The sequence below is a fragment of the Drosophila serrata genome, unplaced genomic scaffold (genome assembly GCF_035046125.1).
Source record: "Drosophila serrata isolate PLE 108 unplaced genomic scaffold, ASM3504612v1 contig_362, whole genome shotgun sequence".
In the NCBI taxonomy this organism is placed as follows: Eukaryota; Metazoa; Arthropoda; class Insecta; order Diptera; family Drosophilidae; genus Drosophila; species Drosophila serrata.
The window spans coordinates 1,626,301-1,642,811 of NW_028257260.1; the positions used below are offsets into that span (position 1 = coordinate 1,626,301).

At 46.1% G+C, this 16,511-nt stretch overlaps 2 protein-coding genes across 3 annotated transcripts in view; both read left to right on the forward strand.

The window, feature by feature from the left end:
* LOC110179108 (uncharacterized) overlaps positions 1–3,407 on the forward strand; it is a 50,174-nt gene extending 46,767 nt beyond the window's left edge. The window contains exon 4 of one of the 2 annotated variants that reach the window (XM_086839110.1): positions 3,340–3,407. The gene's annotated coding sequence lies outside the window, so the exon portion shown is untranslated. Of the gene's footprint in view, positions 1–1,024; positions 1,129–3,339 lie in introns of those variants that run through there. The other variant, XM_086839109.1, reaches the window with a different exon arrangement.
* Positions 1,077–9,285, forward strand: RSG7 (Regulator of G-protein signaling 7). Its single transcript, XM_086839112.1, has 7 exons — positions 1,077–2,896; positions 3,340–3,587; positions 3,676–3,859; positions 4,099–4,385; positions 4,655–4,768; positions 5,064–5,189; positions 5,315–9,285. Exons 1-7 carry the CDS (start codon positions 2,051–2,053, stop codon positions 5,640–5,642), a joined length of 2,133 nt encoding a protein of 710 aa, XP_086695238.1. The 5' UTR covers positions 1,077–2,050; the 3' UTR covers positions 5,643–9,285.
* The last annotated feature ends 7,226 nt before the right edge of the window (positions 9,286–16,511 follow it).

Sequence of the window (16,511 nt, forward strand, 5' to 3'; positions counted from 1 at the left end):
AATTCAAATTTAAAAAGCCGATTAATTTCCGCCATACATGGTCTAAAAAATCGAAGTGAGATTAATTTCCGCCATACATGGTCTAAAAAGTTAAACTCAAAAACCGGCAAATTTGAAATTCAAATAGTCCGCCGTCGTCCTCTGCTGATTTCTGTTCGCCTGTTACCCCAGATCGGGAAATGGGCAATTTGCTTAGAGATTTTCGGCATTTTGCATTGAAAATGTGTTGTTGTTGTAGATATGTTGTTGTACAATAATTGTTGTTGTATTTTATGGTTGTTGTTGGCATCTCAGATGAACCGCCAGATTTAAATTCGAATTTAAAACGCCGATTAATTACCGCCATACATGGTCTTAAAAATTCAACTCAATAACCGCCAAATTTGAAATTCAAATAGTCCGCCACCGTCCTCTGCTTCTTTCTGGTGAACCGCCACATTTAAATTCAAATTTAAAAAGCCGATTAATTTCCGCCATACATGGTCTAAAAAATCGAAGTGAGATTAATTTCCGCCATACATGGTCTAAAAAGTTAAACTCAAAAACCGCCAAATTTGAAATTTAAATAGTTCGGGAAATGGGTAATTTACTTGGATATTTTCGTGATATTGGATGGAAAAAGTATTGTGGTTGTTGTGTTTATACAAAAATCCATCTATCGGGCTCTAAGTGCACTAATCGCAGTGTCGAACCTCTTTTAGATATTACCTTGGAAATACGAATTTAAATTTATCGTTTATTTGTATTTTCTTATTCTTATTATAATTTGGTTTTTGACAAATAAATAGGGCGACGTTTGCTACATAAAATAGTGCCTTGGCTCTTTTGTCATATCTACATACATAACATATATCGCAAAGTTAAAACATCGACAACAGCCTTCGCCCTAAATATCAAATACTCATACTAACAACTTAATCTATTAAACATTTCCTTGCTAACACTTTAATTATTTTTGAGCTCTCTATAAATAAGTACATGTATGAAAATACAAATGATTTATGATTTTAAATTACACAAAAAGGATATCGATTTTATCGAAGTACTGGCAACATTCGAAACCAACATCGAATAACGTACGAAAAGTGGCAACTGCAACAGCTGGCGGATGTAAACAACGGCAAGGGCGCTGGCGCAGGACGAAAAGAGCGAGAGAGAGCGACCGAAAGAGAGCGCCTTCGGGGTGGGAATTACGAAAAATCGATGAAGGACTATCAGCAGGAAGCTCCAAGGAGCCGATTGACTTTGGGCCGTAAAATGATTACGGGCTAAAAGGTAAAAAACACGTCGCGCGCGAGCGAGAGAGGGCGAGTGCGCGAGCGAGAGAGCAAGGAGCAAGGAGCAACAGCAACAGCAACAGCAGCGGAAACGGCAAAAGAGGAGCGTAGGAACAGCACAAAAACGTTTGGAAACACTGCGCTTAAAAAATTCTCAAAAATAGGCAGGAATCGGAGAATTACCAAAATAAGGAAAATATTTAATAACACCAGCTCGGGGCATAAATATTCAACAAAATATCCCAACAAGAAACGAGTGCGTGTGCGTGTGTGTGTGAGGCTGCCATAACTCCTGAAAATTTCTGCATACATATACAATATAGCGAAAAAAAATCAAGAAAGGGAAAGTCAAAAAGTCCAGGAAAACGCAAGGAAAAACTAAAAGAAACTGCTAGAGATAGAAAGGCAGAACGATGAAAATCCAGGAAAATGGCCATGAAAAAACCAAAATGACAGCCAGAAACTGAACAACTTTTCCAACTTTTTCCGTTTCCTTTTCGGAGCCTCTCAGCCAACAAATTGATTTGCACACACACACACACACGCACACACGAAAATAGCTCGCTGAGCTGAGAAAACACCACCAAAGCAAGCCGCCACCACCCCTCTCTCTTCTCTACCGGAAAAGCACCTCTTGCTTTCCATTTTTCCGTTGCCTTTTTTTGTTTTTTTTTTGTGTGTCGTGTTTGGTGATTTGAGCAGCCGGCACTGGGATTAAAAATAGCCAAGGCTCTGGAGAAAAACAGGCAATACCGACGGCTGATCCTTTAAAGATGGTAACGATGAACTCGGAGGCGGACAAAACACAAGCCACCAATGCCACCAGTGCACCCGCCAAGCAACCAGCAGCAGCAGCAGCAACGGCGACGCCGCCCCAGCCAGAGGTGGTGCCAGCGGTATCAGCAACACCCGCAGCAGGAACACCCACGGCGGATTGCAGCAGCAGCAGTTGCAGCGGCAACAGCAGCACTGATCCGCTGGCAGCAATTCCACATCGCAGCGATGCAGTCACCACAACCCTGACCAATGGCAATAACAATGTGGCATTCCTGGAGAACGAGACAACGGTGGTGGTCACAAAGTTGGTAGCAGGAGCGAATCCAGCTGGAGGAGTAACCACATCGCCCAAGGCAGCACCAGTAGCAACAGTAGCAGCAGCAACAGCAGCAGCATCCCCAAAAATTGCATCTGCAACGGCAGCAACGCATGCAACATCAACAGCAGCAGCAACGGCAACAGTAGCAGCAACAGCACCTGCTGCTGTCCCTGCCGCTGCTGCTGCTGCTCCTCCTCCTCATGCTGTTAAAACAGTAAATGCTGATGCCACCACCTCAACCACCCCCTCATCATCGACAGCAGCAGCGTCAGCTGCGTCGGCAGCGTCAACGGGCACCGGCAAGCAGAGTGGCGGCAGCAGCGGATTGCTGACAGTCAATGCCAATCATCATCATCACCATCACCACCAGCAATTGTCGTCGCAGTCACAGTCAGCATCGCAGGCACAGCAGCAACAGCAGCAACCACCACCGTCATCGTCAACAACGCTGGCAGTGCCATCGGCGTCGCAGCAAAGGGGTGGCAAGAACGAAGATGCACCCAATATCCTAGTGTACAAAAAGGTAATTCATTCAAATATTATAATCTGAAACTGACCAAGTTTATATACCCTTTAAGTTTGGATATCGAAATAAAGGATCAAATTGGAAATCAATCATAAAACATAGCTTAATATATTCGCATTCTTTGAATCTCTGACTGAAATTAAAAAACCCAAAAAAGGGTTTATCTACAAGAAAAATTCTATGATAATAGAATACTTTAAAAACTATTGCATTTGACAATATTGCATTATACATTCATTAATACTATCGAAAGAATATATAAAATAATATATTATTCGCTTTTTCAAATAATATTGCTTCGATTTATAAAATACAATCGTAGCATTAAAATATTTATTTATATAAACTTTCGCTACAGCAAATACATACATTTAACTTTATATTAAAAATAATATTTATGCAAGTCTTAATTGAAGTACTAATCTTTAATCAATTTACAGATGGAGGCCATCATTGAGAAAATGCAGGCGGAAACGACGGGCGTGGCCGTGCGCACGGTGAAGGCATTTATGAGCAAGGTGCCATCGGTGTTCACCGGAGCGGATCTGGTGGCATGGATCCTCAAGAATTTCGATGTGGAAGATGTGACGGAGGCCCTGCACTTTGCCCACCTGCTCAGCTCCCATGGCTACATATTTCCCATCGATGATCATGCGCTGACCGTCAAGAATGATGGCACCTTCTACAGGTTAATTAATTAATAGGTTTTAGCTTGACTTACTGATAAACCTATACCTTTACCTATAACTATAATATTTTGTTATTTATCTTCACAGATTCCAGACGCCCTACTTTTGGCCCTCGAATTGCTGGGAGCCCGAGAATACGGACTATGCCGTTTACCTTTGCAAACGCACAATGCAAAATAAAACGCGTTTGGAGTTGGCCGATTATGAGGCTGAAAATCTGGCCAAATTGCAAAAGATGTTCTCCCGAAAATGGGAGTTTATATTTATGCAGGTAAGTAAAAAGTAAAGCTATAATATTAACCACAAATCGTAGCTATAGTTTAAATATATTGATTATCAAAGGTGTCCAAAAACCATAATCTCTTACCTTGCCAAGCATTCAATTAAGTTCTAAAGCCATTAAGAATAGTTTTATGCATTTTATAAATTATTCAACTTACTTTGTACTTTATTTTAAATGAAAACCTTTTTAAAGATTCCACTAAAAATGTAAATATATATTTTATCTAGGCCGAATCCCAAAGCAAAGTGGCCAAGAAGCGGGACAAGCTGGAGCGTAAGGTGCTCGACTCACAGGAGCGGGCCTTTTGGGATGTCCACCGACCGATGCCCGGCTGCGTCAATACCACCGAGATTGATATAAAAAAGGCTTACCGGCGAGGTGGCTCCAGCCATGGCACCGGATCCGCTGGCGCCTCCTTGGCCAAGAATCCTGTGGAGCAACTAACGAGGATCATAGCCCTACGGAAACAGAAGCTCGAGCGGCGAACAATCAAAGTTTCCAAGGCGGCCGAGGCGTAAGTATTTCTTAAAAATAGAAATGGATTTAAATTAAGGAAGCAGATTGTACTTATTATTTATTATTATTATTATTAAATTTATATTTATATCCCTACTGTATCCAATTGGATCGGGAAACCGAAATTGAAGTCGGTAACTTAGTCAAAAATGCATTAATTTCTATTCCAATCTTATTGCAAACTGCAGGGGTATAGATTAGATCAGATTCCTTTCTTGTTTCTAATAATTATTAAGAATAATTATCCATATCTTGTATTATTTCCAGTCTGGTTGCCTACTACGATCAGTACAATGAGTTTGATTACTTTATAACCTCGCCGGAGCTGCCGAATCCTTGGCAAACGGACAGCACCGAAATGTGGGATACGGAGAAAAATAGGTGAGTTTTAAATAAATCAATCAGTAATTTAAAATTTAAATTAAGTGTTGTATTTAATTTTTCCTTTTTTAAGTATTTTGTAGAGATATGTCATAGATTTAATTTAAAACTTAATAAACTTTATGGTGAATTTCAACAAAGGCAATGTGAATATATCTTTATGTTTGCTTTGACTTTACCATATTAACTATTTTAAATTACTTATTTCTTTACTGATTATTTATTTAAAATGTTGAATAATTAATAATTAAATTAAGACCTTTGTTAATTAATATTTTACCTCTTAACCCAACAGCAAAGAAGTTCCTGTACGACGCGTAAAGCGCTGGGCATTCAGTTTGCGTGAATTGCTTAACGATGCCATTGGACGCGAGCAGTTTACCAAGTTCTTGGAAAAGGAATACAGCGGCGAGAACCTCAAGTGAGTAAAGAGAATTAATTAATATGATTAAAATCTTTATGAAATAGTGATATTTCATAGAAATTACATAGTAAAAGATTCGCATAAATACCTCTTCCATTAAATACCATTTACTTCCCTTTCAGGTTCTGGGAATCGGTGCAGGAGATGAAGGCTCTGCCACAGTCGGAGATCAAGGAGGCCATCCAGAAGATCTGGCAGGAGTTCCTTGCCCCCGATGCTCCCTGTCCAGTGAATGTGGACTCCAAATCGGTGGAGTTAGCCCGCGAGGCGGTCAGCTCTCCGAATGGTCCAAATCGCTGGTGCTTTGATGTGGCTGCCTCGCATGTCTACCACCTGATGAAGAGCGACTCGTATTCGCGTTACCTACGCTCCGATATGTACAAGGATTACCTGAACTGCTCGCGGAAGAAGATCAAGTCCATACCGAATCTGTTCGGGGTGAAACGTTGAGACACGCTCCGGGGATTCCCCGTCATGGCAGTGGGCTAAGGCAGGGGCCCTTTGGAACAATGAGCTAAATCGGAAAACGGAAATTAGTAATCATAAATTAGAAATCAGAAATCGCGGAATACTAAAACCATAAATCGGTAATCAGAAATCAGAAATCGAACTCGGAATCGGAATTGGAATCGTACTAGGACTAGGACTAAGGACAAAGGACTTTTGGGAACGGGGACTACTTTACACACTGCGTTTGGAACTACGCACTCAGTTGTGGGTGTGCTTGGCTACTGGGTACTCAGTACTTGGTACTAACATCATTTGTAATTATATACTTAAACGTTGTTACTTATTTAATTTAATCTGCCACTGTGTCGCGTGTTCTCTCGATTTTAAAGTGTCTTTTGCGATTTTTATAATTGATTAATTGTTTGTTGATTGATTTAGTTACCTCAACGTGCCCAACGGGCTTCATTGCGGAGTCCGTGTCTCCCCCCAGACTTTCAGATCCTTTCCAGATCCCAGATCCTAGATACCAGATACCAGATCCTAGTCCTGTCCCTTGTCCCGCCAAACTCACTCTCTAGCTGTCTCCCTCTTAATCAGATGAAAAGCAAACGCCACTTAAGATGAAAATAAGAAACTGCCAAAGGGTCGAATAAGAAGACAAAAAACAAAATATGGAAGGTTATGCCGTAATCCTTAGAGATTATAAAATAATGATTAATCTCTCAGTAAAAAAAATATAAAATCCTTTACCAACAGAAACTACAAGAAATTCCAACTAAACGTATGAGTTATGCATTATAAACTCTTCATTTGCATTATATAGCATACTTTCCAGCTGCTTAATGCATGTTTTGCAATCTCTAAGGACTTCGGGCTTAACTATCCTAAATATAAATTAATCGATAAACGAAAGAACAAGCAGAGTTTAAGACGAAACACCAACAGCCGCCGAGACCTTATTCTCGTATTCATACTAATTATACAAGCAAATACGAATTATTGTAACCGAAAAATAAAAGCAAAAAACAATTGTAACCGAAACACCAACAAAAGTACGAACAGAATACAAATGCAAAAAAGCCAAAAACAAATCTAAGGTTAACTAAAACCAAAACAAAATAAGTTAAAACACTAACCGAAAGAAAGAACCCCACTAATACATATTTCCACAGAGAAACCAAATCTTAAGACCTATGTATGTGTATAAATAAGTAAATTAGCCTTAAAACAAAAAAATAGAGTCCCAAAAAGGAAAACATACTTACATTTTAAAAGCTAATTAAATTGAGAATCGAAAAGGTAAAGAAATTGAAATAGAAACCATAATCAAAGTCAAAATTGAAAATGCAAAAATAGAATCATGTCGAACACCTTTTGTCAGCCACCTTCATCAGCGCAGGATCACTTTGCGTGCCATAGCTGGCAGCTTTTCAGCCTCTGACAAGATCCAGAGAAATACTTTTGACCAAGTTCCTTTTTTTAATCTTACTTCTACTCGTTCCTTCTCTTTCACACACATACCCAAGGACAAGGACAAGGACAAGGACACACACATACACACCAACCTAGGCACAAGGACACACCACACTCACATATCGTTAGGGCGTTGGAGAATATACTTCTGTGACCCACTGTATGTGCGCGAAAGAGAGGCAGATTCACAAGGCTTTTGTTTCTAGTAAATGTTTAGTGTTAAATTATGTTTAGAAGAAAGAGAGAGAGAGCAGGTGGAAGGAAAGAGGGAGAGAGAGCCAAGTTCGGTGGGGTCAGGATATGCAAGAGTTAGGATAGATAGGGTCAATGGTGTGATAGCTTATAGAAGGTTAGAAAAAACAAAAAAAAACAACAGAAAAACGAGAGCTTTACAAACAAATAACTGGGTTAGGCGGTGCCACAACTATAGGGTTAACTCCCGGACTTGGTTCTCTACCAAAATCGAGCAAAAAAGATATATACATATATAATGGAAATTGGATCGGACAAGCGGGGTAAGCCTCGGGAATACCTAATACCCAGATAGCTGCGGTCAAAGTAATTATTGTATTTCCTAGACGCAATTAAGCAATCATCCTTTGAACTAAACTAAACATGGATTGCGATTTCATTTGGAACTACAAGCGAGAAAAATTCTATAAATATATATATATTAAAAGCAATCATCTGTAGGTTCGTAATCTTAAAAAAAAAAAAAAAAAAAAAACTTACTATAAAGGAAGTATATAAAATATATATATACAAGGTACACCGGTAGAGATACCAAACTCGATAAGTTCCAAATTGAACAGACTTTACTGTTTATTTTCTGAATACTTACTGTAAATAGCCAACTCTACAAGAGAATTAATTATTATAAACTTATTAAAAAAAAAACAATCCAATACTATAGTTATTTTGACCGCAGCTCTTTGAATAAAATAGATAAACAGCAGTTACATATTATATACATATTAGAATTAGAGTAAGCCAAAGGAAAGGTAAACTAACTAAAATTTAGAAATTGAAATACAACACACACACACACATGTAATTTGCACACACACATACACTCCTGCACTCATGCTGCCTACTTTTGGGCCGAAAAAAAAGAAGCAAAAAAAGATCGAGCGGGGAAACCCTCTAAACACGATTAACTAAACATTAAAATGTGTATTAAAGTACTTAATTAGGATCGCAGAGCATCGGCCCCATTGTGTGTGTCTATCTAATTGTAATTGTAATTGTAATTGTAACTGTACGTTAATATATGCATATATCCTGATATATGTATGTATGTAAATGGTGTCTACAAATTAACGGTCAAATAATAATAACTATAAATATATGTATGTATGGAGTATACAAGAATACAAGTAAAGGTAAAAAGTAAAAAAAAGTATAAAGTACGATATACACCATATATCTTGATGTGCGTCTGTGTGTTGGTAGTGCAAAAACATTTAAATCAATTTCAAAAAATAGCCAAAGCTAAAAACTAAGTTAAACTAAAGGAAAACCCAGAATGAGAAACCAAAGTCAGTGTTTGCAATAATTTTCCTTTTTCCTTTTCGGCTTTTCCACTGTTATCGTTTGCCAGATTATAGGGATATAAATATATAATAAAAACATATATAGGGACTGTTGGCCATCTGTTTTCCTAACCTTTTTCGCCCCGCCCCCCACCTAAAGGAAATTTCCATTAATTGTAGCAGAAACTATAAAAACTCAAAATCAACTCGATGGAAAACCTAAAAGAATGAAAAAAACCCCACTTGATCTGTTTGGTGAAACGTAATTAATTCAAATAATCAAAGAAATATTCGATATATGTATGTGTCTGTTTGTATACAAATCACACACACACATTCACACCACAAGCCACTCTTTAGGTTAAAAACAGCAGTAAAACAATAACTATTAAAAAAACTACAGAAAAATAACAACAACAACCGCCAGCAAAGAAAAACTATTAAGAAAAAGCAAAAGTGGCCGCGTTTATTGTAAATTGTTCAGCAAGAAAAACAAGACAAAACAAAACAAAACAAAAAACAAACAAAAACATACAAACAAAACTCAAGCAAATAAATAAAAGCGCAATTTAAGCAAAAAACCTAAAAAAAAGAAGCAAACAAACGAAACAATTAAACTGTGACGCTAACTAACTAAAGCGAAAACACTTTTCTTGTGTGGTTTATGGTATTTTTTTTTTAATATTATTTATGACTGCTTTAGTTTACGACATTTAAAAATAATTTATGGCAAAAGGTAAGGTATATCTTTAATTAAATAGTCTCGAGATCCTTTTAAACATATATATATATACATATATACATATCTATATATATGTATATCACTGTCTGAAGTCTATAAAAAAAATGTTATGTAGTAAGTACATTCCAATGGCTAAGGTAATATTAAAAAAGGTTTAAGTTTATTATTTGTATATAATTTAATTTATTTTTCTCAAATGCTGTTAATGCTGATCAAGAATATATATGATTTATAGGGTCGGAAATGGCTCGTTCACTGTTAAAAATTATATTTTCCTCTTCAAGATTCCTAAAATCGATATTTTTATTTGATAATTTTTTTCTAAAGGATTTTTGTATATCATATTTTTTGGGACAACCAAAGTTTAAAAATCGCATAACTTTGCCAAAAATGCCTTAATTTCAATTCGGAAAGCGTTCCTGAGTTAGTTCTTTGGCGCTTAACAATTCTGCATAAATTTTTCTTTTTAAGATATCAAATTTTTTTTTTTTTAATTTTTGCACATTTTAACGATGCAACCCCTTAAATTTTTTTGAAAACATTTGAAATGCTTGTTTTGCTTCCTGAGATGGCTAGAACGATTCGCCTGATAATGCTGATCAAGAATATATATGATTTATAGGGTCGGAAATGGCTCCTTCACTGTTAAAAATTATATTTTCCTCAGCGAGATTCCTTAAATCGATATTTTTATTTGATAATTTTTTTGTAAAGGATTTTTGTATATCATATTTTTTGGGACAACCAAATTTTAAAAATCGCATAACTTTGCCAAAAATGCCTTAATTTCAATGGAAATGGAATCTTTTGATATTCCCCCGGCAGAGACATATAATGTTCATTTGCTGCTAAGCACACCGAACGTCCGTCTCTCAGTTTTGAAGCTATGTGAATAAAGCTTTGAAGTTAGTCGGGATGGATCGAATGACTATATAATATAGTTGCCATAGGAACGATCGGATAATAATTAGTAAACAAATTTAAAACTTTTCCAGTTTCATCTTATTTGATATAAAGCCATTAAGTATGATTTTATAATTTCGGTATTAGTTTTATTAAAATCGGCCGACTATATTATACAGCTGCCATAGGAACGATCGTTAAATATAGAAGTAAATGCAAAACTGTGCCTCTTTTACTCCATCTGGCTCCCTCTCCCTCTCTCTATCCATCCCTCCCTCGTACTCGCTCACTCCCCCTCACTCACTCTCTCTCTCTCTCTCTCTCTCTCTCTCTCTCTCTCTCTCTCTCTCTCTCTCTCTCTCTCTCTCTCTCTCTCTCTCTCTCTCTCTCTCTCTCTCTCTCTCTCTCTCTCTCTCTCTCTTCCTCTCTAACATTTTCGGTGTGTCCATCTCCCTCTCTGTGCATCTCTAGAGATACGCCTTTCGCTGCATCTGCCTCTGCCTAGCTCTGGAGTTCTCTATTTCTCTCCCGCTCTCAGTTTCTCTGTTCTCTTGCCTCGCAGCCTATAAATACCGGGCTCTGCCGCCTTGCGGCCCTTAGTCTGTTCGTGGCGTCTCCAGTGTTTACATCTCGAGTGAAAGTGGAAGGCCTCCCCATCGACTCCAAAAATATGACGTGGCCAATTCGCATCATCTGGATAAACAGGAAGTGCTTATTTTGATGACACCATGACAAGCCTAATTGGAGGTGCTCCTGGAGCTGCCCTGGAGGTGCTCCTAGCTGCTTCTGGACCTGCTTCTGGACCTGCTCCTGGAGCTGCTTCTGGACCTGCTCCTAGCTGCTTCTCGACCTGCTCCTGGAGCTGCTCCTAGCTGTTTCTGGACCTGCTCCTGGAGCTGCTTCTGGACCTGCTCCTGGAGCTGCTTCTGAACCTGCTCCTGGAGCTGCTCCTGGAGCTGCCCTGGAGCTGCTACTAGCTGTTTCTGGACCTGCTCCTGGAGCTGCTTCTGGACCTGCTCCTGGAGCTGCTTCTGAACCTGCTCCTGGAGCTGCTCCTGGAGCTGCCCTGGAGCTGCTACTAGCTGTTTCTGGACCTGCTCCTGGAGCTGCTTCTGGACCTGCTCCTGGAGCTGCTTCTGAACCTGCTCCTGGAGCTGCTTCTGGACCTGCTCCTGGAGCTGCTTCTGAACCTGCTCCTGGAGCTGCTCCTAGCAGCTTCTTGACCTGCTCCTGGAGCTGCTCCTAGCTGCTTCTGGACCTGCTCCTGGAGCTGCTTCTGGACCTGCTTCTGGACCTGCTTCTGGAGCTGCTCCTAGCTGCTCCTGGAGCTGCTCCTAGCTGCTCCTAGCTGCTTCTAGACCTGCTCCTGGAGCTGCTCCTAGCTGCTCCTGGAGCTGCTCCTAGCTGCTTCTGGACCTGCTTCTGGACCTGCTCCAGGAGCTGCTTCTAGCTGCTTCTGGACCTGCTCCTGGCGCTGCTCCTGGAGCTGCCCTGGAGCTGCTCCTAGCTGCTCCTGGAGCTGCTCCTGGAGCTGCTCCTAGCTGCTTCTGGACCTGCTTCTGGACCTGCTTCTGGAGCTGCTCCTAGCTGCTCCTGGAGCTGCTCCTAGCTGCTCCTAGCTGCTTCTAGACCTGCTCCTGGAGCTGCTCCTAGCTGCTCCTGGAGCTGCTCCTAGCTGCTTCTGGACCTGCTTCTGGACCTGCTCCTGGAGCTGCTCCTAGCTGCTTCTGGACCTGCTTCTGGACCTGCTCCTGGCGCTGCTCCTGGAGCTGCCCTAAAGCTGCTCCTAGCTGCTTCTGGACCTGCTTCTGGACCTGCTCCTGGCGCTGCTCCTGGAGCTGCCCTGGAGCAGCTCCTAGCTGCTTCTGGACCTGCTTCTGGACCTGCCCCTGGCGCTGCTCCTGGAGCTGCCCTGAAGCTGCTTCTAGCTGCTCCAGGAGCCGCTCCTGGAGCTGCTCCTAGCTGCTCCTAGCTGCTTCTGGACCTGCTTCTGGACCTGCTCCTGGAGCTGCCCTGAAGCTGCTCCTAGCTGCTCCTGGAGCTGCTCCTAGCTGCTTCTTGACCTGCTTCTGGACCTGCTCCTGGCGCTGCTCCTGGAGTTGCCCTGGAGCTGCTCCTGGAGCTGCTTCTGGACCTGCTCCTGGCGCTGCTCCTGGAGCTGCCCTGGAGCTGCTAGCTGCTCCTGGAGCTGCTCCTAGCTGCTCCTGGAGCTGCTCCTAGCTGCTCCTGGAGCTGCTCCTAGCTGCTTCTGGACCTGCTCCTGGAGCTGCTCCTGGAGCTCCCCTGGAGCTGCTCCTAGCTGCTCCTGGAGCTGCTCCTAGCTGCTCCTGGAGCTGCTCCTAGCTGCTTCTGGACCTGCTCCTGGAGCTGCTTCTGGACCTGCCCCTGGCGCTGCTCCTGGAGCTGCCCTGGAGCTACTCCTAGCTGCTCCTGGAGCTGCTCCTAGCTGCTCCTGGAGCTGCCCTGGAGCTCCTCCCAGCTGCTCCTAGCTGCTCCTGGAGCTGCTCCCAGCTGCTCCTAGCTGCTCCTAGCTGCTTCTGGACCTGCTTCTGGACCTGCTTCTGGACCTGCTTCTGGACCTGCTCCTGGAGCTGCTCCTAGCAGCTTCTTGACCTACTCCTGGAGCTGCTCCCAGCTGCTCCTAGCTGCTCCTGGAGCTGCTCCCAGCTGCTCCTAGCTGCTCCTAGCTGCTTCTGGACCTGCTTCTGGACCTGCTCCTGGAGCTGCTCCTAGCAGCTTCTTGACCTACTCCTGGAGCTGCTTCTGGACCTGCTCCTGGAGCTGCTTCTGGACCTGCCCCTGGCGCTGCTCCTGGAGCTGCCCTGGAGCTACTCCTAGCTGCTCCTGGAGCTGCTCCTAGCTGCTCCTGGAGCTGCTCCTAGCTGCTCCTGGAGCTGCTCCTAGCTGCTCCTGGAGCTGCTCCTGGAGCTGCTTCTGGAGCTGCCCTGGAGCTGCTCCCAGCTGCTCCTAGCTGCTCCTGGAGCTGCTCCCAGCTGCTCCTAGCTGCTCCTAGCAGCTTCTGGACCTGCTTCTGGACCTGCTCCTGGAGCTGCTCCTAGCAGCTTCTTGACCTGCTCCTGGAGCTGCTCCTGGAGCTCCCCTGGAGCTGCTCCTAGCTGCTCCTGGAGCTGCTCCTAGCTGCTCCTGGAGCTGCTCCTAGCTGCTTCTGGACCTGCTCCTGGAGCTGCTTCTGGACCTGCCCCTGGCGCTGCTCCTGGAGCTGCCCTGGAGCTACTCCTAGCTGCTCCTGGAGCTGCTCCTAGCTGCTCCTGGAGCTGCCCTGGAGCTCCTCCCAGCTGCTCCTAGCTGCTCCTGGAGCTGCTCCCAGCTGCTCCTAGCTGCTCCTAGCTGCTTCTGGACCTGCTTCTGGACCTGCTTCTGGACCTGCTTCTGGACCTGCTTCTGGACCTGCTCCTGGAGCTGCTCCTAGCAGCTTCTTGACCTACTCCTGGAGCTGCTCCCAGCTGCTCCTAGCTGCTCCTGGAGCCGCTCCTGGAGCTGCTCCTAGCTGCTCCTAGCTGCTTCTGGACCTGCTTCTGGACCTGCTCCTGGCGCTGCTCCTGGAGCTGCCCTGGAGCAGCTCCTAGCTGCTTCTGGACCTGCTTCTGGACCTGCCCCTGGCGCTGCTCCTGGAGCTGCCCTGAAGCTGCTTCTAGCTGCTCCAGGAGCCGCTCCTGGAGCTGCTCCTAGCTGCTCCTAGCTGCTTCTGGACCTGCTTCTGGACCTGCTCCTGGAGCTGCCCTGAAGCTGCTCCTAGCTGCTCCTGGAGCTGCTCCTAGCTGCTTCTTGACCTGCTTCTGGACCTGCTCCTGGCGCTGCTCCTGGAGTTGCCCTGGAGCTGCTCCTGGAGCTGCTCCTGGACCTGCTCCTGGAGCTGCTTCTGGACCTGCTCCTGGCGCTGCTCCTGGAGCTGCCCTGGAGCTGCTAGCTGCTCCTGGAGCTGCTCCTAGCTGCTCCTGGAGCTGCTCCTAGCTGCTCCTGGAGCTGCTCCTAGCTGCTTCTGGACCTGCTCCTGGAGCTGCTCCTGGAGCTCCCCTGGAGCTGCTCCTAGCTGCTCCTGGAGCTGCTCCTAGCTGCTCCTGGAGCTGCTCCTAGCTGCTTCTGGACCTGCTCCTGGAGCTGCTTCTGGACCTGCCCCTGGCGCTGCTCCTGGAGCTGCCCTGGAGCTACTCCTAGCTGCTCCTGGAGCTGCTCCTAGCTGCTCCTGGAGCTGCCCTGGAGCTCCTCCCAGCTGCTCCTAGCTGCTCCTGGAGCTGCTCCCAGCTGCTCCTAGCTGCTCCTAGCTGCTTCTGGACCTGCTTCTGGACCTGCTTCTGGACCTGCTTCTGGACCTGCTCCTGGAGCTGCTCCTAGCAGCTTCTTGACCTACTCCTGGAGCTGCTCCCAGCTGCTCCTAGCTGCTCCTGGAGCTGCTCCCAGCTGCTCCTAGCTGCTCCTAGCTGCTTCTGGACCTGCTTCTGGACCTGCTCCTGGAGCTGCTCCTAGCAGCTTCTTGACCTACTCCTGGAGCTACTCCTAGCTGCTCCTGGAGCTGCTCCTAGCTGCTCCTGGAGCTGCTCCTAGCTGCTCCTGGAGCTGCTCCTGGAGCTGCTTCTGGAGCTGCCCTGGAGCTGCTCCCAGCTGCTCCTAGCTGCTCCTGGAGCTGCTCCCAGCTGCTCCTAGCTGCTCCTAGCAGCTTCTGGACCTGCTTCTGGACCTGCTCCTGGAGCTGCTCCTAGCAGCTTCTTGACCTGCTCCTGGAGCTGCTCCTAGCTGCTTCTGGACGTGCTCCTGGAGCTGCTTCTGGACCTGCACCTGGAGCTGCTCCTGGACCTGCTTCTGGACCTGCTCCTGGAGCTGCTCCTAGCAGTTTCTTGACCCAGCTGCTCCTAGCTGCTCCTAGCTGCTTCTGGACCTGCTTCTGGACCTGCTCCTGGAGCTGCTCCTGGAGTTGCCCTGGAGCTGCTCCTAGCTGCTCCTGGAGCTGCTCCCAGCTGCTCCCAGCTGCTCCTAGCTGCTCCTGGAGCTGCTCCTAGCTGCTTCTTGACCTGCTTCTGGACCTGCTCCTGGCGCTGCTCCTGGAGTTGCCCTGGAGCTGCTCCTAGCTGCTCCTGGAGCTGCTCCTGGAGCTGCTCCTGGACCTGCTCCTGGCGCTGCTCCTGGAGCTGCCCTGGAGCAGCTCCTAGCTGCTTCTGGACCTGCTTCTGGACCTGCCCCTGGCGCTGCTCCTGGAGCTGCCCTGAAGCTGCTCCTAGCTGCTCCTGGAGCTGCTCCTAGCTGCTTCTTGACCTGCTTCTGGACCTGCTCCTGGCGCTGCTCCTGGAGTTGCTATTGAGCTGCTCCTAGCTGCTCCTGGAGCTGCTCCTGGAGCTGCTCCTGGACCTGCTCCTGGAGCTGCTTCTGGACCTGCTCCTGGCGCTGCTCCTGGAGCTGCCCTGGAGCTGCTCCTAGCTGCTCCTGGAAGCAGCTCCTAGCTGCTTCTTGACCTGCTTCTGGACCTGCTCCTGGCGCTGCTCCTGGAGTTGCTATTGAGCTGCTCCTAGCTGCTCCTGGAGCTGCTCCTGGAGCTGCTCCTGGACCTGCTCCTGGAGCTGCTTCTGGACCTGCTCCTGGCGCTGCTCCTGGAGCTGCCCTGGAGCTGCTAGCTGCTCCTGGAGCTGCTCCTAGCTGCTTCTGGACCTGCTTCTGGACCTGCTCCTGGAGCTGCCCTGAAGCTGCTCCTAGCTGCTCCTGGAGCTGCTCCTAGGTTCTTCTTGACCTGCTTCTGGACCTGCTCCTGGCGCTGCTCCTGGAGTTGCTATTGAGCTGCTCCTAGCTGCTCCTGGAGCTGCTCCTGGAGCTGCTCCTGGAGCTGCTCCTGGACCTGCTCCTGGAGCTGCTTCTGGACCTGCTCCTGGCGCTGCTCCTGGAGCTGCCCTGGAGCTGCTAGCTGCTCCTGGAGCTGCTCCTAGCTGCTTCTGGACCTGCTTCTGGACCTGCTCCTGGAGCTGCCCTGAAGCTGCTCCTAGCTGCTCCTGGAGCTGCTCCTAGGTTCTTCTTGACCTGCTTCTGGACCTGCTCCTGGCGCTGCTCCTGGAGTTGCTATTGAGCTGCTCCTAGCTGCTCCTGGAGCTGCTCCTGGAGCTGCTCCTGGAGCTGCTCCTGGACCTGCTCCTGGAGCTGCTCCTGGACCTGCTCCTGGAGCTGCTTCTGGACCTGCTCCTGGAGCTGCTCCTGGAGCTCCCCTGGAGCTGCTCCTAG

What these genes read in the sequence shown, in the direction of transcription:
- RSG7 (XM_086839112.1), top strand. Translation starts at nt 2,051, where the DNA reads ATGGTAACGATGAACTCGGAGGCGGACAAAACACAAGCCACCAATGCC. An exon ending in ATATCCTAGTGTACAAAAAG is followed by an intron (nt 2,897 to 3,339) that starts GTAATTCATTCA and finishes ATCAATTTACAG; the next exon opens with ATGGAGGCCATCATTGAGAA. An exon ending in TACAGCGGCGAGAACCTCAA is followed by an intron (nt 5,190 to 5,314) that starts GTGAGTAAAGAG and finishes CTTCCCTTTCAG; the next exon opens with GTTCTGGGAATCGGTGCAGG.